A 24220-nucleotide genomic window follows, 5' to 3' on the forward strand; every position below is an offset into this window, starting at 1 on the left:
AGCATCCTCAACATCGCAGCTTTATATGCAATAGCCTTACCTAGAAAGTATATATTATGACTTCATTTTACAGATGAGGAAACTGAAATTCAGAAAACTTTAGCAACTCACAACTAGGAAGTGGCAGAGCCTGAATTTACATATTAGTTTGCTGGCCTCCAGCTGATGTTTTCATAGCCACCATGCTGTCCTCCCTCATCTCCTATATTCCCTGGTACCACCCAGCACACAAAATAAAGTTTCCCAGCACCCACTGGAAAGAGCCATCACTGTGTGATCCACCTCCCCCTAAATCTCTGCAGCGCCACCAAGTTCTTCCCCCAAAATTGTTCAGATCTCACCAAAACCCAGAATGACAAAAAAAAGAGACCAGCAAAAACTCTGGAGATAAAGCATTGAATTCAGATCTTTCGTCAATCCAAAGCTATTTTAAAAAGCAAAGCTGATCCAGAGACAGAAAAACATCGATCAGATGCTCAAACCTCAGAGGGAAGGTAGAGGAGGGTGGGGGTAAAGGGGAGAGATCAACCAAAGGACTTGTATGCATGCATATAAGCATAACAATGGACACAGACACCAGGGGTTGAGGGCATGAACGAGAGTGGGGTGGGGTGGGGGGTGGAGGCAATGGGGGGGGGTAAGGACACATATGCAATACCTTAATCAATAAAGAAAAAAAATGCAAAGCTGTATCTAACAAAGTGTACCTGTTCAAACAGCACCTAATATATATTTTAAATAGCTCTCACCTGGTTCTGAGTGTGAACACAGATTATAGTTTATGCAGCTGTATATTCTGTTATCCAGAGTGTGGGGCTTTCCACAAACTTGCTCTAATAGCTTTAATACAGATTGGCTAACAAAATACCAGTGAATGAAGATTTCATGGGATGCAGCACAGTTATAGGCTAAATAGAATAAGAGCCCCCCTTCCCCCAAAATAAAGAGTAAGAGCTCAGATTTGGTTGGTAGAACCAACCTTTTTCTACCAGCTATGCTGGCTCTTCATCGATGCTGACGTGAGGCCGGAGTTTATTGCCCTGCGCAGCCTATCATGTAGTTATTGATTTCATCCTTATTTCAGGAAGACTTTGTTGCTGATGGTGACAGGCTCACTTGCACTTCACTCTACCCCCTTCTAATTTACCTTCCTATATTTGAAAGGCTGGAAATTCAACATTTTTCAGACTCTCTTGCAGCTAGCATTCTGGATACAAATTTGGATCCTTTGAGTAGATGTACTTAATGAGATCCACAAGGCAGAACAGAGGCAAAAATTATCTTCCTGCCTCCCCTTTAAGCTGCTTTTTGCTGACAAACAAGATCATTAAAGGTAAACTCATTGTTAGCAGCATCATTCCAGTGTTCAATCTCTAACTTCTTGGGCTTTGAAAGGTAGTTGGCAGGAGCTGCTTTCTTCTTCTGATTTCCTGAACCCTGGACTGCAGCTATTGGAGTAAGTCTTGAGCCCCTTTTTCCAGTGGTGATCTCAGAAGTGGTGAGGCAGGCCTGTGTTGCCCCCAGATCTTCCTCCTCCATCAACACCATAACCACTAACATTTCTAGTATCCTCACTATGTGTTAGGCACTGTGCTAACACTGTACATAAATCATTTTATTTTGCACCCCAAAAGAAACCCCATGAGGAAGATATTATTAATTATTTTTTCTCTAAATGAGTGTACCAAGATTAAGATAAGCGAATTGCACAGATCAGAGCAAAGCTAGTAGGTAAGCAAGTAGACCTGCCTCTTTGAAGGTGTTTGAGAGCCTTGAATCTGTAGGAAAATATCCTGTTTATCCAGCCATGGGAATGTAATTGCCCATACATATTATGATGCTGAAAAGACACCATTCTTTTCTCTTACACAATATACACATAGAGGTCAGCCTATTTCATGTCAAGATGTGTCTAGGTATCAAAGAAGCCTCCAATCTAATTAAATAGAAAGACAATTAAAAAACATAGAGGTATCACTCTATAAAAAAAAACTCTACCAAGATCACTTTTATTGTAAAAATTAAAGACTTAAGATGAAAGCACACACAGCCTTGTTCTTGCTCCTGGAAGGAACAGAGCTGGGGGAATAGACATGCACTTACCAGGCGCTCTGTTCACAGCGAGGTTTCGGAAATGGCTGCCTTTGATCATTTCCACAGATAATCGCCCCGTTGTGGCATTGTAGGACAGCCCCACCAACAGCTCTGGTGCCCCTCCATGAGACAGCGACTGCGTGGATGAAGCACTGTCACTGTGAGAAACGGCAGATGGGCTGAGCGGAGACTCTCCACTCTGGAGGGGAAGAAAAACAAAGAATCCATTGGTGCACGCTGCACTTCTCTCTCTTACAGAAAGCCAATATTATGTTTGGTGAAATTGTGGCCCAGTCTAAATGGCTGCCAAAGATTACGAAGGAAGGGCGCACTCCGTGGGAATGATAATGGGCCTGGGGAGCCGGCCGGGGACGAGATCCCCTGCATTATTAACTGACATCTTTGTTTCAAGAGCTGTCTCCATTCAATAATTCCTCTCCAAAGACAAAACGAACCAAGATGTTATTACTAGTGTAAATCAAACCCTCTAAGATACACAGAGAGCTAATAATACATTTAATATAGACCAAAATTCCCTCCTGTGTGATTTGTGCTCGAGTGCTTCTATGGAACCCATCCACTCCGTTCTCTGCAGCTTTGTGATGAATGGAGCAATTCAAAGGGCCTTTTGTCTTCGCTGGGAAAAGAAATGACCACTGGATGTCTACTACCACATAGGACATTTGGTCCCTAGTTCTGCTTCTAAGGTTGTAAGGAATATGCCTGATGCTCTGTTTTTCCTCCTAAAAACTAAATGACATTGAAAATGAGCACTTTTACAACTTTTCGATAAGGAAGCTGACACATGGACTGAGATCTCAGAGACCTGGCAGGCAACAGGTGAGCCCAGGGAAGAGCCTCGGCCTTCTGTTTATACACGTGCTTGCTTCTCCAAAGCACCCTCTTGATGCAAAGATACATCAAGAAGAAAAGAGGGAAATCGATCACCAAGTTGATTCTCCTTCAGGAAGGGGGAGTAGGAATCAGCTTTGCAAGGGAAACCAGCCAGTCTCCTGGGGCCAACACTTCCTCCACCAGAAATAAGTACATGGAACTTTGCTCAAACCTTTCTTCTCCACATCTAATATCATTTCCTAAAACTTCTTATCATAAACTCCAATGAATAAATGAATTAAGAGTAATTAAGTATTCTTTACATCTGTAGGAAAATATCCTGTTTATCCAGCCATCTAGAGCCCCTGCTTTCATGGAACACAACTTGTAAACTATGGGGCCAGGTGGTTTTGATAAGCACCTTAGATAAGAACCTATTGGGTATGATAACCCAACAATGGAATATTTGTTTAGTTTTGGATGAGGATCCCCCTCCCCTGAGTTTCTACAGAAGCATCTACTGTGGGCTGCATAGCTTGCCTCTCCCAGCAAATTCCCAATCCTTATAAACCTCTCAGGCCACAGTGCATAGAATCATGCTTAACCAATAACTGGCGAATGGAAAATTTTTTATCCTCGGAGTTCTTTCATACTGACTCATGTTCCCCACTCAACTCTGTGCTCCCGGAGCACAGCACAGGGCCTGGCACAGGTAACGGAGGTGTGATCATATCTAACCCAGAGCTGTATGGTGCCGGCAGGACACCTGACCTCCTGTGGCTTCTGTTGTTCACGATTTCAGATATGCTTTACTCCGAGCTTAAGGAAAAATAAGGGTTTGAGCAGAGATGCGACATGATCTGGCTTATGCTTTAAAAGGCTCATTCTGAGCCCATGTTGGGCATAGTCTGAGGGGCAGAGACAAAAGCAGGGAGAATGTAGGAGGCCATTTCTTCCAGCAGAGAGTCGGGTTCTGGTTGTATTTTTGAAGACAGAGCCAATAGGATTTCAGGTGGAAAGGAGAGAAGTCACAAATGACTTGTAAGATTTTTGATCTGAGCAACTAAAAGGATGAAATTGCCTTTAGCCAAGATTGGAAGACCATAGGTGTTATAGAATTAGGGAGGCAAAAATCAGGATGTCGAGTCAGGAGATATTAATTTTGAGACATCTACTAAAGATATAATTGGCTGGATCTCCCATGGCTACACTCTAACCTTTCTGACTCCTTTCCTCTTCTTCAGACATGATGAGCACCTTCCTACCCCAACACCCTCGTGTGCCATTCTCTCTGTCTGCCATCCTTGTCCTCCACATGTCACCAGCTTTTTTCTTGATTTCTTGAATTCTGTATTTTATCACCACCTCAAAGAAACTGTCTCTGACTCTTTTTAACAAACAGCAGCCTCAGTCATTTCCTCCCTGCTTTGGTTTACCTACTGTCACCCTCCTCTGCCAGATTGTAAGCTCCCTGAGGATGGAACAATCACCTGTTTTGTCCTTTCCTGAATCCCTTTCATGGCATCTGACACAGAACAGGCACTCAGTAAACATCTCTGAATGAATGACTGATTGGCCCAAGAGAGCGACCTGATCTTTTTTACATGTTTTTTAAAAGGTAATAGTCATACTATACATTACCGATGGCAATAGTGAGATGCCCATCTTGCAGACATACAAGCTGCACTTTCTTTCCTCAAAACCCCAGAGGAGGCAGAGGATGGGGCACATGGAGGCATTTGGTCATATAAATGGAAGGTCTTCAAAGTGGCTGGAGCTTTAGGCGACTGTTTGCAGCCACAAGCACATGTGTCAAGCACCTCACCTTGAGAGTCCCATCTCTGAGTGCATCATAATGCATATTGTGGGAGGAGCAGGAGTATGGGTGGTAGGACCATTTATTAACTAACTAGAAGGACTAACCACCTCTCCTGGTTTTCCCATGCCCAACACACACTGTGCTCTTATTTCTTAAAATGGGCATCCATCAGGTTATAAGGAAGACGGGCATGAAAAACCCAGGGAAGCATAAAGTGCAAATCATGGCTTATAAGGATCAGGAGAGCCAAATGGAAAATTACATTAAAGTGTTGAATTTCACAGGCCGAATGTACTGAATCAAGGGCTGACAATTCCACATCCTTGAACACACCACGTCACCAGCAGCACCATCTAACCTACTCACACTGATGTTACTTCTTGGCTCCAGAACCAGAGTCACTTTCATTTCCCCTTCTGGGTGCAGGTGGCTGAGATAGAACAGCTTCTCTCCCATCATTCTCTCACGGGTCATCTTGCGGGCAGCGTACAGGCGGAAGCGGACAGCACAGACAGCCACATCTCTGGGCTCCAGCTTGGTGAAGGTGACCTTCTCCTTGAAGACAGGGTTGGGCCCTCTCTGAATGCTTGTCCTGCCCCTCTGTTTCTTACTGGGCAGCAGGACTACATGAACTTGCCAGGAGTTGATGCCACTGCGGTCCTTATCCGGGAGGCCCTGTGCTCTCACGATGGTCACTGTGAGTTTCTGGCTGGCAGCTCTATATTCAAAGATGACATCCATATCACCACACTTTGAGATGGGCTCTGGGACCCCTGATGGCAGCTGAAAATCAGCCCCATCCTGCTCCTGTTGTAGACAAAGGAAAAGATTCGGAATGGAAATGATAATAACCACTGGATTTCGGTGAGATGATGCCCCTCTGCTCCTTCAGAACCCTGCACTTTTTAACTGTGAGCTCAGATCCCTCTATATTAGAAAGGTCTATTTATTGGTCTATCTCTCCATTAGACTGTGAATTTTTTGAGGGCACAGTGCCTGGAACACAGGGAGACTTCATGAATGCTTTTGGAACAAACGAACAAAGCCTTTATGTTTTGCAGTATCTTTCTCTCAAAAAGCATAACTGACCACTATCATTGAAACCAACTGAGATGCAAAAATCTAAAATGAGTAAGCTACACAACTGCCGAGGGGTAACTTTATCTTGAGTCCCAAGAGAAATGGTTGAGCCTGGACCTGTGTTCTATGGGCCAGGACCTCCTGAAGACAAGAATCCTCATAAAATCAGGGTCATGGACAGGTGATCCCTCAGTAGATATTCCGTCTACCTGGGAGAAAAGCTTAGGGCAGAGCTTCTCAAATGCCTGTGTGGACTTGAATCATCAGGAGATTCTTACTCAGTAGGACTGGGTTGGGGCCTGAGATTCTACATTTTTCAGAAGCTGAGGAGGATATCACAGTTGTCCTCGAAGCACATTTTGAGTAGCAAAGGTCTAGGGTGGCATCCCCAGCAGCCATTTAGTGAGCAGCAACATTGGACTTGGAGACAAAATACCGAGGCTGAAAGTATACACGAGTGTCAAGCAGAAATCATCAATCTACCACTGACTAGCTTTCTGATCCTGGCCAAATGGACCATCCTTTCTGTACTCTCATTAGGAAAAAAAAAAAAAAGAGCATTAAGATGCCTACTTGATAGAGTGCTGTTGTGAGGTTTTAACAGATGTGAAAAAAAATACCTGGCTCAGAACAGACTCTATAAATATCTATTCCCATGAATAGACTGGTGCTACCTATTTTCAAACAGGCTCCCCTCATTATGAAATATCACCTTTAGACAGCAATTCACCTGTAGCCAGTCAGATCTGATGACCTCACCGAGAAAACTGAGCTGAGCTGCATTTACTATAATGAGTCACTCTCCAACAGACTATAAATCATGTCAACCTAATTTGATTTTCCCTCCGAAGGCATGACTCTTGCCCATAACTAAACTTTGGTCTGATTTCTTATTGTAAATCAGAATCAGTCCTTATTTGTGTAATGGAACACCAGACTTTGCTAATTCAAAAACCTCTTTATTTAAATATATATAGTTATATAGATATATATCTCACCAGAATAATGCACATGCAGCAACATAACTTTCCAACAGAGTTCAAGTAAAAGTGCATAGTTCTCTGGAATGAGACAGCCTTAGGAATCCTAGGTCTGCCTCCTGCTACCTCAGTGACATTGGGCAAGTTATTTAATCTTTTCCACTTCCTATTTTCTAAATATTAACATGAAGAGGATACCTACTTTATAGGGTTGTTGTGAAAACTAAAGGACTTGACTTATAGAAGACATTTATCAAATGTCCTCTCTCTTAAGATTCACATTAGTCTACCAGGAAAATTTAGGCTTCTTGAAAAATAAGGGTAGCTTCTTCTATCTTTTCCTCTGAGCATGCATGCATTCATGTGTGAGTGTTTCTATTCAGAGGTTCTTGGTTTCAAGTCATAAAAGTGGTTGCTATAGAGACTTTTGAATACAACTGACTAGTGTAGATATAATATTAGCAGCAAGTCTCCAAGGAGTGAGGCCAACTCAAAACTCAAGTCACAGACTTCTGTTAAAATTCCCATCTATTTTAGTCTACTCGTGATCATCTCTATATTGCTTGTCAGAACATAAGTAATAATAGCCAGCCAACATGGCTCACTGGTTGAGCACTGAGCTATGAACCAGGAGGTCATGTTCAATTCCGGGTCAGGGCACATGCCTACGTTGTGGGGTTGATCTCCAGTAGGGGGAGTGCAGGAGGCAGCCAATCAATGATTCTCTCTTGTCATTGATGTTTCTATCTCTCTCTCCCTCTCCCTTCCTCTCTGAAATCAATAAAAATACAGTTAAAAAAATAAGTAATAATATATAACATATACTAAGCCCTCCCTTATGCCAGGTACCATACTAAACCCTTTATAGACTACAAAGGCCTGCTTTTATGCACTTCAGACTTTCCTGGCCTCACCTTTTATTCCATCTTCCCCTACAGGCCCAGCCTGTCTGGGCTCTAAGTGGCTTTAGCCTGGAGAAACTCAATAAAGCCTTACCTCCTGCCATGCCACATAGCTCTTAGCTCCCACCACAGGCTCTCTGCAGATGTCAAGACGTGGAAAGTCCCAGAATCCTGCTTGGCACTCATGTATAGAAAGTCCGGAGTGTGGGGAGACTTCATGCCTCATACACTAAACTTTTCTCCCCTTGGAAAGATGTCCTGAGATTAGTTTGTACAGCTTCACAGAGTACAGTCCCACAGGATCAAGCCATGAGTCACACTTAATGGTGCCAACTTGATTACACTCATAATGACACTCCGTTCTTCCCTGCCTCACTCCCATGTCCCTCACTCTTCCTTGGGGTTGCATGTCCTGTCCTTTTCGGGAAATGGAGCTAAGAAATATTATCTTTTAAAATATTCACTTTAACCTAATGAGGTATGTATTTTAATATCTTCCTTTTTATAGGAAACCAAGGCTTAGGAAGGCTAAGTAATTCATTCCGTGCCCCCAACATCATAAGCCCAGCCAGGACTATACAGGATTAACCCATATTAATGCTTAAAATCCCAAATATTATGTTGAACCATGATGTCTCCCTTCTTCTCCCCAAAACCTTTCGCCATAGCAACTTCTGTGTATAGTAACTGTGTGAGATGCAGAGGGAATAAGATTGGAGAAGAGAGTTGAAAACATGCACTACTTGGAATTTCACATCCTTTTAGGCCCTGCTCTTGATATCAGTTAACAGTTCCCAGTTCTGTCATCAACTTCAATGCCAAGGTAAAAATATCCTAGTTAATGACTCTCTCTCCACTTATCCCTCAGGCTGTCTATTCAGATAAATGCTCACTGCACCTGCGGGTTTGTGGTAAAGTCCTGGGAGAGGAGAGGGGCCTGAAATAACTGAGTAAGACAACTCCAGGCAGAGATCGGGCTGTGGATGGGAACATTCAAACTGCAGCCCATGAAAACGTAGCCCCTTCCTTCGATGGTCTGAAATGAAGATGTGTGAAGGCAGGTACTTTCAGAGCAATTAATTATTTCAACACATATTACCTATCACCAGGCAACGAAAGCCGCTCCTCCAATGGGTATGGTTAATATCACTAATCCATTTGACCTTCCTGCAAGGTAAAAATCTCTTCATTTTTATCCCCATTTGGCAGATTTTAATTAACTTCTCAAGGCCAACCAGTTAATCAGTGGGAACAGATGAAAAGTGGGACACCCCCCTCCCTGTGTGCTCAGCATCACCAGCCACCTTCCCATCGTCCTCCCCACCAAGCCTTGGGTGTGCAGGGAAAAGTTTTCCCGGCGAGGAAGCACAGCGCATGGAAATCCATCAGACTAACAGGAAGTCACACTACATGACCTGTTTCCTTCTGAGTCCAAATAAAATTGGATTCCTTTAGCTCTAATAGCCTGGGTTTTTCTTTAAGATGGGAATACTTGTGCCACATTGTCAAAAAACGATGTAGGTTTAAAGATTTTTCTATCAAATTGAAAGCCTCTTTTGTCTTAGTAAAATAGTATTGATGTCATCTGTGTGGCCCAGAGTAAACAGACCCACGATATGTTCCCGATGCCAGATACAGGGGGGAAGACAGGGCTCTTAATACAGCTAAGAGGCAAATAAATCAATTCTTAAAAGGCGAGCTAAGCCTGCCAAGCAGGCAGTTACAGGAACTGTCTCCGAGCTGCATTTGAGGTTCTACTGTAAGAGCACAAATTACAGTTTTTGTCTCAAAATAGATATAGGAGGTTGAATGGAGCACACAGAGATGTCTGGGTATTTTGGGAGTCTGAGAACATTTCGTGCCCTCAACACCAAGTCTTCTATTAAAGCTCCATGAGGCAGGCAAATGGGCGATTACCTGGAGAAGCAATTCTGGGTTAATGGCATAGTGATGAAGGGGACGGAGTATCACTAGGTAGGTAAACAGTGCTGTTTTGTTTTTGTGGTGAGGAAGCCAAATAGAACGTTACTGTGTGAGATTTAGTATGACTCTTGGCAGTAAACTGACAAGAAAGCACAATTGTTTTACAAAACGTATAAGGTTAATAGCTTTGGGTGTCTCTAATATGAAGGGCTGCTTTTAACAAGCTGCACATACATATCTGAGTTACCATCTACTGTCCTTAGCAGAAACACCAACACAGGGGCATGTACACACATGTGCACCTCTCCTTACACTCTCTGCACGCCTCAGTGTGTCAGGATTTGGAACATGATTTCCTGTAATTTTTTTCCTTCTCCTTGGTGAGCATTTGGTGTTTATGAAAGTCCAGGCCCTAATAAGAGATTTACCCTGTTTATTTTCTCAGCAGACTGATGCTAACAAAACCCATTCACCCTTCTCCTTCCTCTATCCCCACAAATTACAAATAAGTTTTATATATTTATATATGACTTATTTCATCAAAATTAATTTCAGTGAAGGTATTAGACACAATTGAATATCTCTTAATGTTACAGAATCACTTTAGGAGGGATCTAGCTAATAAGGAATAACCATGAATGCCTGTAAGATAAAACAATATTTGCAAAACCTTTATCACAGTGCTTGGCACATAGTAATTGCTCAATAAATGGTAGTTTCTAGCACCATCACCTCCAGTCCAACCTTTGGTTAGCTAGGTATATTCTGGAGTAAGTTTTAATTGAAAAAATAAATTTAGAAGAAACATCTTTTATCGTAGATTTACTGCAGAAAGCAAAGTCGATGGCCAGACTAATGTCATTTCTTAGACCTTCAATTCAATGAAAAGCCAGCAAATATACTGCAAGATTGTCATCATAATATCATGCACAATTTCATTTGGAGGGCCACTGTATTTTAATTTAATTTTCAAATAATTCTCATATTCAAATAATCATTACTCAAGATTTGGAGTAAATAAAAACAGATTCCAATTAATTGAAAACATAAAAAAGTCTCTCTAAAGAACTAAAATCTCCTTTATGTAAAAAAGAAGCCTAGTTGTTTCTGGGCCCATTATGCCACCATTCTTCTTTCTTTTTTTTTCCATTTTGATAGAAATTTATATGATTCTTTTATTGGTCCACATAAGTGTCAGATCTTGGTCATCTGAACAAAAGTTTATTTAAATAAAGGCTCTTTAGGTCTTCGTTTAAGGCAATGCTTTCTTTTTTGGAGAAATTTTTTCTTGAAGGCTGGGGAGGGGAGGAGAGCAAGAACTAGACAGAGCACAAAACACTGAAGCAAGAAAAAAATGGAAAACAAGTCACTTGCCTCTGGACTCCACACGGAGGAACTATCAGTGGCATAGGAGTCTTCAAGTCCCCGGTTATTAAAAGCGGCTTCCATCTCCAAGCTGCCCTCTGTGGACTGGCGACTGAGCCTGTGGACCACACTGGTCTCCTGGGGAGATGCACCATGGTGCCTGGTATCCCCCATCTCACATAGAGACTGTGCATGGGCAGAGGTAGGCTCATCTTCACCATAAGACAAATTCTCAGAATAATGCAGTTGGCTGGCTCCATCCAAATCTAAATTTGCAATAAGGAAACTATTTCAAATATATTATTAGTTTATACATTTTATCTAGAGAAATTGAGCAATAGCAACTACATCAATCAAAACCTCAAAAACAAAACCCATAAAGTAACACCTGCAGAAACATAATTTCACTCATACAGTGGATAAACTTGGTCCATATAATCAAAAAGACCATTGGTTCACAATGTGGGGTAAAGGTTAAATACTTTCTAATAATGTGAGTATAAAAGATGTGTATTTCTATTAGGAGAATAAATTAAAGACATTAGCATTTTGTTGGAGCCAATGACCCCAAGACTTTGGGGATGGATCTAGGATGCAAGAACAGTAATCTACTATGGAGACCACATGGTCTCCTGACTTTACCATTCTTTTTTCTCTCTTCCATGTTCAACATATTACCCTCTGCTCAAAAGGCTTCAGTGGTTTTCTCAAGTAGAAAGTTCTCTACTTGATCCATGCAAAGAACACTGGACTTGGATTCAGATATTCTGGATTTAAGAACTTGAATAATTTGAGCTGCCTGAACCTTTGTTTCCTTATCTATAAAATGATAATATAAGTCATCAGGGAGATACATCAAATAATACCTGCCTGGTAGCCACAAAACCTTCCATAAATATTAACCTTGCTTACTTGTCTGGCCCATACTGGCCTCATCCAACCCAGCACACCTCACTTTCTACTACCTCTCAACTCTGTCACCTGCGGCCTCACTGGCTCCTGAAAATGCTAGTTGGGTATTTCTGTTCACAGAGGTTCTCAAGCCCTCAATCTTGTCCTTTCTTCCTGTCCATTTGAAGCCTCAAAAATTCAATCTTTCTTGACTCCCTCAAACTCTGTATTTTTCTCAGACCTCCTTTTCTTCCTCCTCTTCCCTTCTCTCCTCTCCTCTCTTCTCCTCTCCTCTCCTCTCCTCTCCTCTCCTTCTCTTCCTCCTTACCTCTCATTCTTCCTTCCACTCTCTTTCCTTATTTCCTTCTTTCTACAAAGAAAACACCTGCCCTATGCCAGGCACTTTTCTAGTCCTCTCCCTCCCTCTCCCTCTCCCCCTCTCTCAGTTCTTCCTTACTCTGTTCATCCTCTGCCTCTCCTTCAATGTCTAGGTTACCCTCATATTGGAAGGAAAAACTGACAGTTTCTTCCTAAGCTGTTGCCTTCACCCAGACTTGCCTCCTACATCCAAAAGGTAGCCAAGGATGTCTTATCTCTTTGGCCTTCAGGCTACCCAAATAGCCCCCATCCAAGGATGAGAGATATAGACAGAATAAATGAGTAGATGACAAGGTATCTATAAATTCAGCTCTTATGTATACACTGTATGACATCAATTTTTTCCACTGTAAGTCAAAGTTTCAGCTAGAACATGCACTCTTTGAAAGCACTAAGCCACATGCATCTACTGCTCCTACCAGTGGACTTCACTAAACCCTCAAATAACTTCAAAGGCTGGGCAGGTACCAAATACTTGAAGCAGCCAAGTGTGCAGCAATATGGAGTGCTGGTGGCAGTGGTTTACTAGACCCACTTATATTAAACAGGCTCATCTTCACCATAAGACAAATTCTTAAAACTTAAAAATATAGTATCGTCTTTGCAAGCCACATGAAAACACTTTCAGGCAGACTTGGTCCTCAGTGCACAACCTCAGACCCCTTATTTGGGATTTTTCAAAACCCTGGCAAGCCATTGAGAAGTTCCACTATCTGCCTTCCTATTCTTAAAAATTCAGTTCAGTCCCCCCCTGGGGACACGTTCATAGGACATCAGAACATTTTTACACTTGGACTTTCAGTTATTTGGCAAATATGCTTTTAAAAAGGCCACAGAAAATGAATAACAAAACAAAGGCTATTGCATATGCAAAACCCTAAAACATAAAGCAGAATTTTCTTCCAAGGCTCTAATTAGCACATCCATTCCTCACATGCATGAACACTAAAATGTCCTATTAAACAGTGGGCCATCCATCAACATGTGTAGCACCCAGCAGGGTTTCAGCACAAAAATCTAACTTTGCCAAGAAATTACTCCCATAAAATTGTCTCATGACTTCAACTCCTACAGTGATAATACCTAGATCAGCAATAAGAGAATTTTTGAAAGCTACATCAAGCCTTGAAAAGCTTTTCATAACTGAAAAACATAAGACCTATATTAATGTAACAAACCATTTTCTTTGACAGACATTCAAGGATGAATTAGGCAAGCAAAGCTGGGGTGAAAGTCAAGTTGCAAGGAGCAAGAAAGGGAAAGCTGGTTCACCGTTATATAAAGCAGTCTTCCCAGACTTTAAATTATGTGTCACCTTAAACACATACAGAAAAGTAATTGCCTGTTGTCAGAGAAATGTATCCTGGCTTTGTAGAAATTATAGGGCATAATTATGTCACATCAATCTCATAAATTTCAGCAGAGAAATTCTGGAATTTATTTAGTCCATATCCCACTTTGATGGAATGTAACCAATCACTTTCTTTTACACGCCCAAACTCCTCTCTCCCACCACCACCCATATACAAATACTTTTGCTTGCCATCTATGATAGTTATTGTTAGGTTTCACTGTGGCTAACATATTCAATTAAAACACTAATGTAGTACCTGTTGCTATACAGGTACTTTATAGATGGGATTAAAATCCTTAAACAATTGACTTTAAGTAAAGGAGATTATCTTACATAATCAGTCCATTGAAAGGCCTTAAAGGGCAACTGAGAGATCCCTGGAGATGAAATTTCACCTGTGGACTGCTTACACTGCTCATACCTGAGAGTTTAAGCCTAGCTTTCTCAACAGCCATTCCTATGCATTTCAGAACTGTATGATTCTACTGCCCAGCTGGCCCGCCTTTCATGCCTAAAGATCTGATGCATAGCCTCTGATCCAGATCACTTAGCCCAAGCCCTCTTTGGCATGAGCAGCAATGCAGTGACAATTAATGCAAAATAACACGAAGTCAGATACATGTGGCAAGAGAGAACTTGGCTAGAATAAGAAGACCGCATTGTCTTGGTTATAAAATAACTTCACACTCAATCTAGAATGAAGGATCTCACTTGAGCTGAAACATGAGACAACCTACCAGTAACTCATTCGAGGTTCAGATTTTACTTGAATTTGGACCTTTAATTTCATCTGTCCAACATTTTGAATGTGTTTTTAAAGTAAGAATTGTCTGCAATTAAATTTGACTGTAGATACTTATGTTTAAGGTAGAGTGAAAAAAAAAACCTAAATAGATAACAAACCAAAAAAATCTTCTTGGGGTACAAACTTAATCTCATCATTATTCTTTATTACTGAAACAAATTCACTGATCTAAAGATGAACAAAAGTAAATAACACAGAAAAAAATTATACAATTAAAGTTATCTTGCAGTTATTTATTGCTATGAAAATCCCCCTGTTTTTCTTCAAAATCTACAGGTAATTCATTCACCATAGTGGACTTTTTCCTCTCTCCAGTAGAGAAAAATTTACCTTTTCTATGACCAGCTATCAAAAATTTTAGAATCACCAGTGATGACAAAAGTTGTTGCTAATTTCAGGAAGGGGAGAGGTTAGAGTGTTTGTCAGAACTCTCAGAACATCAGCCAATTGAATTAATCAGAAACTAGACACTTAGACTTCTGGGAAATGGGGCCATTAGTTTTAGAATTAAACAAGCTACTCCTAGGGAATAAACTGCTATTAACTTTCATTAGCTAACATGTGCCCTCTCAATGGAGAAGGAGGAATGCTGTGATATAACATGAGAGACAGAGAGTAAAGCAGGAGGGGCTATAAGGACATGATGGGCGGTCAGCATTATGCTTTGGTTACATAAGGCATTTATTTCTTGGCTCACCTTGGGCTAAAAAGTATAGCAATAAAATATGTTATGTTGCCCATATCAAGAAGTAAAATTACATAATGGATAGCAAATTATGATATTCCCGCTGAAAAAAATAGGGTTCTTTTTGTTAGTTCTCCTTTTCTTTTTCCTCTGTTCTTTTTCTGCCTGCCTCGTCCACATGCCAAGTCAGAAATTTCCTCTCCATCTCCTCTCAATTTTGGTCTTGCCCTTTTCTCTTTCCTCTTACTACCGCTATGTGTTGAAAAACCACGGAAGAGCTATAACTATGCCCCCCTTGGTTTGACTGGCCACCAGCCAAAAGGAAAGACAGAACAGATTAGAGAAGCCAGGTCATTCAGACCAGGTCACTGAGGTGCACGGCATGACATGTTCTCTAGCTTTGTACCAAATACACTTCACAGCCTCTTCCCTTTCCCGGTGTCCTGTGCCTACACTGGATTCTCGGCATAGGAGAGACAGATGCCTGACCTTCGCTGGGGAGGCACTAAGGTGTATTGCCCTGTTCATTTTCCAGGTTATTTTGTGTAAGTGGAGGACACTTAACAAGCCCTTCCCTCTGTCACAAGCTGTGCTTACCCTGCCCCGAGTGTCCTCCCCTCCCTCCTATGGAAGGTAAACTTAGTATAAAGATGCTAGGAAGGCATAAGACCTTGCACTTGCCCAGCTAGTCTCCTGTGAAGTGTGTGTATGTGAGTGGGGGGGGGGAGGGGGCGCAGAAACTATGGGGAATGAGGGAGAGAGTGCAGGGCATGTGTGGTTTGAGAAAGATTATTCAATATTATTATGATACATGTTGTTATTTGGAAAATAAAGCATACCTACTGTCTTACTAATACAAACTATTAAAAGAAAGGCTTCAAAACTCATCTGAGGTTACATAACTATGTGGAAAATAGACTCAACATTGCAAATGGGAGCAAAGGCACAGGGTTTCAATGTCAGCGGACAGGTATATAAAGTTTTTGAACTTATCAGAGGGAAACAAGATGTTATAAAGTTTGATAAATACCATTCTGGTCATTAGTGCTCAATACGCACAAAGCAGTAACTACAGGAAGGAAGGGGTCCCACAGATCAGGGTCCAGGCTTCGGCACTTCTGCCTTCCATCTCCAGCTCCCTGCAGCCCCCCACCCCCCCCATCCCCACCCCCGCCTTCACTCCCCTGAGAAGTGTGGAGCAGCCCTTTCCCTGCCCCAGCCCCTGGCTCCTGCCCCACTTACTCTCCCTCTAGTGACTCACAGAAGCAAGTGCAGAGTTACATGAATCAAAGATGTTCTTCCCGTTGGCCATCCCTGGTCTAGATAGAGGAAGGGTTGGATGCAAAGAATACCTTCACAGGCAGACACCCGGGTTCTGTCCTCTTCTCCAGTAGAGAGCAAATGGCAGACTTTTGGTTTCTGCTCTGATCTTGTCTGCTTGCCTTTCTCAGACACTCTTGACCGGAAGCTCTGGGACCGGGACACAGAAATCTCAAATTGCTTCATCACCTCCTCGTCAGTGTCAGAAGATGTGCACAGCTCTTCATCATTTCCAAAGCTGTTCACTGGGAGCAAACAAGAGCCATGAGTCTCCTGCAGGGCCCGCAAGAATACAGAGACATAAGTCTAACCAATGGGCACAGACACCAGCGGGGTGAGGGCATGAGTGGGGGCGGGGGTGGAAGGGCAATGGGGGGATAAGGACACATATGTAATACCTTAATCAATAAAGAGAAAAAAATAAAAAGAATACAGAGATAGACCATCATAGAGAAACAGAAGAGCATGGGCAATTGGTCTGGACCAAGCAGTCCCAAATTGGACAGAAAGCATTTAAAGCATGGTTAGAACACACATTTGATTTCAAATGAATAAACAGGAAGAGACAGCTCATGGGGGGTAATAAGAAGTGCATGGCGAGAACCCAGGAGAAACCATGGGGACAGCCCTAATCTACACAATGAGCCCTCTTGCTGAGCCGGCAGCCCTGCTGTTATGGTGCTGACCGTTCTCATAACTGGGAAGAGGACCATTATCCATGCACGTGCCTCATGCAGACCTAGTCACTGTGGCAGAAAAGCTCTTTGCTTCATCTCAGCTATTAAAACCTAGAGCCAACTGAGATTTGCCAAAAGTTTCCTGGTTTTGGAAAGAGACATCCATAGTGTGTGTGTGTGTGTGTGTGTGTGTGTGTGTCTCTGTGTGTGTGTGTGTGTGTGTGTGTGTGATCCTGTTTCTACTAGAAATGTTCTGATGCCTTTCTCAACACCAACAACCCAACCCAAATACCCTTTGAATTACTTATACTGCTTCCCCCACATTCCCCACATCCCAGCACACAGGTCCTCTCTCAGTTTCTCCATCATACCCAAATCATCCCCACCTTAGAGTTCTTTGCCTTTGTTGTTCTTCTGCCTGGAACCCTCCCTACCCTGGCTCCTCTCATCATTCAGATGTCAGCTCCACTGTCACTCTACCCTAATCACTTTCCACAGCCTGCCTTAAGCAGTTCATAGCACTTTCCATCTTTCTCTCTTCTCTCCCATAACTTCCATAAAAATAAAAACATCACCTGTTTTGTTAACCCATGTGTACCCATTATGTAAAACAATACTTGTTGCATAGTGAGTGCTTAATAGACACTTGTTAAGTGTTGAATAAATTGGTGAACACCCAGTGTTTTATCCCAACCCTGAAGCGCTCTCCCCACCACATATGCACAGTTCCCTGTGCCTGGAACACTCCTCAGCCCCCATCCAGACTAGTCAAGAATCTAGCTCACATTCAGGTCTCAGCATTGACATCTTGGGCTCCAGAAAGCCCTTCCTGACCCCTTAAATCATGTTCAAGTCTCCTTCCACGTGCTGTAAAGTCTCTCTATGCCCTGCCCTGGCAGTGCTCACTCCAGAGCGTGGCAGAATTACCTGTGTAATTGCCAACCATTCCACCTAATGTGTGCACACATGAGGGTAAGAGTACATCAGACCGCCCAGCTCTGCATCCCTCCCAGGCCTGATCTCTGTGCCAGGCACATGGCAGACTACTCTGTAAATATTTTCTGAATGTGACTTGGAAATGAAAAATAATGAGAAATTATTTTTTGAAAATTTCCTCTTTCCATCCAAAAGTCACAATGATTCTGGGGAAGAATGTGGTTGCTAATTCACAGATGGCTCCTAAGATCACTTCTGAATCAGAAGCTAAGCAGACATTAAAAAGCCATATTTTAAGTGAGAGAAAATACTTTAAAACACCAGTCTGGTCAAAACACTAATTCTCTGGCTCATGTAGGAGTTGATATGTTTGAGGTTCTTTGGGAGACTAGTAATAATAACAAGCACTTTCTGAATATGTTTTATGTGCCAGCAACTGTCCTAAGTGCCTTACACATATTATCTCATTTAACCCACACAAAATCTCTATTATTATTCCTATTTTCCAAGTAAGAAAACTGAGGCAGGGAGAAGTCTACAGCTGGCTGAGATAACACTGCCAATAAACGATAGAATCGAGACTTGAATTAAGGCAGCCTGCCTCTCGAGGCCACGTTTCTAATCCCCATGCTGGAGAACCAGAGAGAGCTGGTGGAAGTAATCCTTATTCTGCATACCCACACTAACTAGCTGATCCCTGTCGCCAAGTCCCTTAACCTCTCTGGCCCTGCTTCCTCATTTGTGGGTCATTCCTAACATCTGGATCATTTCCCAGGTCTTTTCTTGATCTAAATCAGGGGTCCTCAAACTACGGCCCGTGGGCCACATGCAAATACAAATATCGTATTTGTTCCCGTTTTGTTTTTTTTTTTACTTCAAAATAAGATATGTGCAGTGTGCATAGGAATTTGTTCATAGTTTTTTTTTAAACTATAGTCCGGCCCTCCAACGGTCTGAGGGACAGTGAACTGGCCCCCTGTTTAAAAAGTTTGAGGACCCCTGATCTAAATTCTCCGACTCCCAACTTCCTGCCCACAGGCATTAAAATTTTATGTTTCTCTCTTTTTTGGGGTGGTGGGGGGTGGGGTGGGTAGCAGCTAATCCAAGAACATGGGAGCACACTGTTGTCAGTTCACTCAATTCTATCAGCTGTGACCAGTGCCATGGGAGGACCTGAGAAGCTAAGTGTCAGAAGAGACTAGATTTTCCGTTCATAATCCAATGCATCCCAACAAAAAACCGTCACAATGAGCTGCCTGCTCATGTCTCAACACACTGGGCACTGCACTCTGGAATGGGGTAAACCATCACATAGGGGAGACATCCAGAGACATAATGAGGCAAAATTAAACTCCACCTTTAGCGTATAAAACCAGCTAAACACCTGGGAGGGAGACAGAGGGATATATGCACAGGAGGGGTGGATGGATTAGACATCTGTTTAGCACTCTTTTCATCTCTGAGATTCCATTCTACTTGTATTGCTAGGCACGCATTTTTAAAATTTAACTGGTCGTAAGTCATCAATTTCAAATTAAGTGAGTTAGCTCATGGATATTTCCCCACATACAAAATCAGTAATTAGAATTCATTAATTTATCAGTATGTGGTCCTTGGTGGTGGTGTTGTTCCAGTAAGTCACTGATCACCCACAGAGCACGATTTGCTTCACTGATACAATAATCATGATAGTAATTGTAACATTTCCCATTTACTAAACACATACTATATGCCAGACACCTTTCTTGGAACGTTGCGTGTATTATCCCATTTAACCATCATAGCAACACCAGGAAGTAGAGAGTATTCTTATTCCTGTTGTAGAGATGGGAAACAGAGGCACAGAGAAGTTCAGTAACTTGCCCAAGGCAACACAGTTAGTTAAGTAGCAAAGCTGAGGCTTAAACACAGAACCTATATTCTTAGCCACTGTGCGTATCACCAGGCGTCATTGCATCAGGACACTAGAGCCATAGCTAGCTTACTTTTCAGGGGAAGTTGAGAGAACTCTGACACTCCTACCCTGAAATCTGCCAGGAGGCTGCCTCCTTTGTGAGAAGAAAAGAGCAGTGAGAAGAATGGTTAGTCCATGTGGGAGTGAATGCGTATAGACAAGCTGCAGTATAACTAGCTATTGCTCCTTATGGGATTATAAACACACCTGCCATGCTATGCTTAGCCTTACTCCCCAAGGGTCTCAGGGAATTCTCTGCCTAAATAGCAAAACCACCCATCCCTCCTGGAAACCACTGAGCAGCAAAGTACGTCCATGGTGGCACTATTACAATGATAAGATCAACCCGATATACAGCACTTATCATGTGCCAGTCATTGTTCTGGAACTTTGCATATGTTAGTCTATTTACTCCTCACAATAACCCTTAATGAAATAGGTACTTTATTGTCCCCATTGTATGGATGAGGAAAGTGAGGTTAGCAATTTGCCACAATAATAGCAGTTAATAAATAGTGGGATCAATATTCAAACCCAGGTTGTCTTGCTCCAAAGACAATGTTATAAATTACCACATAATCTCCTTCTAACCCTCTGCTGTCTCAAGGAAACAACATCTTAAATCCTGGTCAAAAATCAATATAACTTGTTTTGTCACTAAGACAAAATCACATAGGTTGGACTGGAAAGAATTTTCATAAGCATCTATCTATTCTCATTTTCACAAAGAAAATCGCCCAAAGAGGCAAAGTGGTCTGCCCACAGCTATACCACGCCAGGACTAAACATGGGTCTCCAGCGTCCCACATCAACGAGTTTGCTACAGTATCTTCCAAGCTCTCTCGCCAATGGGCTATTTTTTCACACTAAAATCTTTACTTGTCTTTATGAATTATTCCAGTGATTGTGGAGGTTGGGGCGGGGGCGTGGAGGTGGAAGAGGGCATAGAGGGAATAAATGGCGATGAAAGAAAAATTGCATTAGAAATAAATATAAAAATAAACAAATAAAAGAAAAAGAAAAACCCCAAAACTACTCACCTTGTAATGAATCTATGTCAACAACTAAATAATGAATCTGGATTTCACTCAATTGAAATCTTTGATAATCACAAAGTCTCACCTAAGTTGTGGCACTTATCTGATATGTAACAGCATACCAAATACCAAGTTCAAACCCCTTTCAAGCTAAGTAACCTGGGAACAGTGCAGTAGGGACTTGTATTAAAATCTTCACCCCTTCATCTAATTAGCTTGCTAAAGTAACAGAAAGAAGTCACACAATTACCCTGACTGTAGATATATCTTGAAGTTACCCTTGTTCCTTTCCTCAATCACAGAATGCAGAGAGATCTTAGCTACCACCTACACATCAGACTCTTCTGAACTCTCTCTAATGCACAGCTACTTAGCCTCCTCCCTTTGTTCACACACTACTAAGGTGCTACTGTGGGCTTCTGGCACTGGCAGGAAGATCATGACTTTGAAACGAAGAGAGAGCTATCTATAGACCCACAGATATCCAGTCCCACTTCAATGAAGTCATATTGTCCCTCCCTCTAACTTTAATAATTTATTTCTATTTTAAATAGATAGAGGCAGAGGAAATGATATCTCCATCTTGCACATTTAAGAGAGGAAGGTAGGTCCCTGTCAAGTGTAACATCAGTTAAAACAAGAGTGGTTAAGGATGTGGAATCTGGAGTCAAGCTGACTGAGTTTGAATCTTCTATTTGCTATTTTAAGACCTAAGCAAGTGGTCTGCCCACAGCTATACCATGCCAGGACCAAATGAGATTAAACCATATAAAGGCACTTAGCACATGCCCAGCTTATGATATGTTAACTATTACATTCATGTCCCCTCATGGCAGTGCCCTGTGTAGAAACCCTTTTATAATGCCTTGTAGTTACATGCAAAGGAAAGAATGTGCCTGTTCTTGCACTGTATAACTTAAAGACTCATCATAAGAGTTGTTGTGGGAGAAGGGTAGAAGAAACAAGGATCAGAAAGGAGAAGATTAAGTTGATATGTGGGTTGCATGGCCTTCCTTACCTCACCACTCTTTTCCCCAAGTCTGGAGGTGGAGCGCTCTGTAAGAGCTGGCAATGCTGTCACTCTGTAAGAGTTGGCAATGCTCTATGGATGTGGGCAGTGCCCAACACCTGCTCATTTTGTTGTTTCCTTTAAGACAACAAAACCACCAACTGGTAAGGCAAGGAGATTATCTTAAGCCTGTCTGCTGCTATTTTACAGATGAAGAAAGAATTTCTAAATGATCAGTACAGCTCCAAGATTATTAATTTCTTCCCACCCACATAGGAGCAACTAGATGGAGGGAAGAACTACTCATATCTGATAGATGGGAAGTAGAGATAGGTGGGGGTGGGTTGTGCTTGGTGGGGCAGTCCTGGGCGCTACTTTTAGCTACAATTATAGGAAAGGAAAACCCTTATATAGAATATCTGGCAAATACCCACAGCAAATGTTTGCCCATGGTGGTTGCATAAGGATAAAAATAATAAGACGCTGGTTAAAATGAAAAAAACAGAAGGAAGGTCAAAGGTAGCAACTGCACATTTCAGATCCTCAGAAAATGGCCACCACAATTCAGCCATTCTTGGATTCAGGCAAAATAGGCAAATATATTTATAAATCAGCCAGCCTTGATTTTTTCAACAAACTATGCTCTATGGAAGTCTAGTGTTCCTCAAAGAAGCTTCCATGCCACGGTATAAGTCGAGATAGGGATGGCTGTGCTGAGCAGGCTGAGCTATGAACCATCTACCCAGTCAGGGCTATTTCACACTAATATGGTTTATTGTAAGATTCTATTGGGAAATAGAAAAAATAGGAATCCTGACACTGAAAATGTTTGATGTAATCCAATTCCCTCATGCTATAGAACAGAACCTAAGGTGAGACTGACTACTTAAGAGACGTATTTTAGTCAAATAGCTAGTTAGTGACAGAGGAAGAATTAGCATCTGGTTCTCCTGTGCACACCTGTTTTGTCACCCTACACCTTGTATGAAAGGTTTTGATAACTCTACTTCATATATAAACAAAGAGATGGCACATGTAATGGTTAACTATGAGTGAGTCAAATAGAAAATCTTTTATAAAAATTAGTGACATACATAAGTTATAATCTTGAGGAGTCCAGTTCTAATAATAGCAGAGCAAGTGATTTGAATTAACCTACTACAAATAATAATAATAAATTCAGACAAAAAATGTAAACCAACTATTTTAAGACACAGAGAATGAGCAAGGGCAGGTAGACATTGGAGGAAATCCAATTTTTGAAAGAAGGAAACTTCACTGGGTGAGATACATAGTCACATTGCTTTTCTGCTGAAAGTACTCTTAAGTCAATGAGACAGGGCACCTAGGACTCTGGCAGAAATCTGAAGCCTATTGACTTGTGTGTACAGAATTCAGGGCAGCTAGAACAGCTGGAAATAGACAGAGAAACCCCAGAAAGGAGGGAACCAAAGAGAGGGGAACCCCAAACATTCATACAAACCTATCCCAAACACTTGGCTCAAACCTGAACTATGAATGCATGGGGGAGAATCTAAGGAACCCAGAAAAGTAATAGCTACAGGGCTAACCGTTTGAGCAGACAGTTTGGCTGTATCCTTCCTCGAGGGAGACCAAGTTAGGAACTTGAAGCTGCCCAAGTTAGAGGGGCTTGGTTAACACTCCAGGTTTTCCATTAAAACTCTAGAATAGTAATCTTAGAAGTGAGACTAAAAGTAAAAGTGAATTGAGCCCATAGTAACAAAGTATAAAATCAATACTTCACAAGATCAAAGGAACCCAGCATCAATTAAATTTGGGGCTAAAACAAAAAGTAACATTCTGTACAGGAAGATGAATGAATACAAAGCCTCTATAACATTTCATCCTTAATGTCCACTGTAAATCAAAAATTACTAGGCATACAAAGAAACAAGAAAAATGTAAAGAAACAAGAAAAATGTGAATCAGCAAGAAAAGAAGCAATCAATTGAAACTAGCCCAAAGGTGACTCAGATGTTGAATAAAGAAGACAAAATCTTTAAATCATCTATTATAAATATACTCAAAGAATCAAATGGAAAAGTGATAATAAATATACAGAAGGATAATCTCAACAAAAAATAGAAACAATAAAATAGAACTAAGTAGATATCTATACTTGAAAATAAAATCTCTGAAATAAAAAAAAAATTCTT

General features: G+C 41.6%; 1 protein-coding gene across 1 annotated transcript in view; it reads right to left on the reverse strand.

The window, feature by feature from the left end:
- SYT16 (synaptotagmin 16) overlaps nucleotides 1-24220 on the reverse strand; it is a 105198-nt gene that overhangs the window by 17080 nt on the left and 63898 nt on the right. Inside the window, exons 3-6 of the mRNA XM_006767639.2 lie at nucleotides 16463-16675; nucleotides 11007-11263; nucleotides 5114-5554; nucleotides 2104-2293 (exon numbers count right to left, since the gene is read on the reverse strand). Of these exons, the coding sequence (XP_006767702.1) occupies nucleotides 2104-2293; nucleotides 5114-5554; nucleotides 11007-11263; nucleotides 16463-16675 (1101 nt within the window). The remainder of the gene's footprint in view (nucleotides 1-2103; nucleotides 2294-5113; nucleotides 5555-11006; nucleotides 11264-16462; nucleotides 16676-24220) is intronic.

The sequence above is a fragment of the Myotis davidii genome, unplaced genomic scaffold, assembly GCF_000327345.1.
Source record: "Myotis davidii unplaced genomic scaffold, ASM32734v1 scaffold281, whole genome shotgun sequence".
In the NCBI taxonomy this organism is placed as follows: domain Eukaryota; kingdom Metazoa; phylum Chordata; class Mammalia; order Chiroptera; family Vespertilionidae; genus Myotis; species Myotis davidii.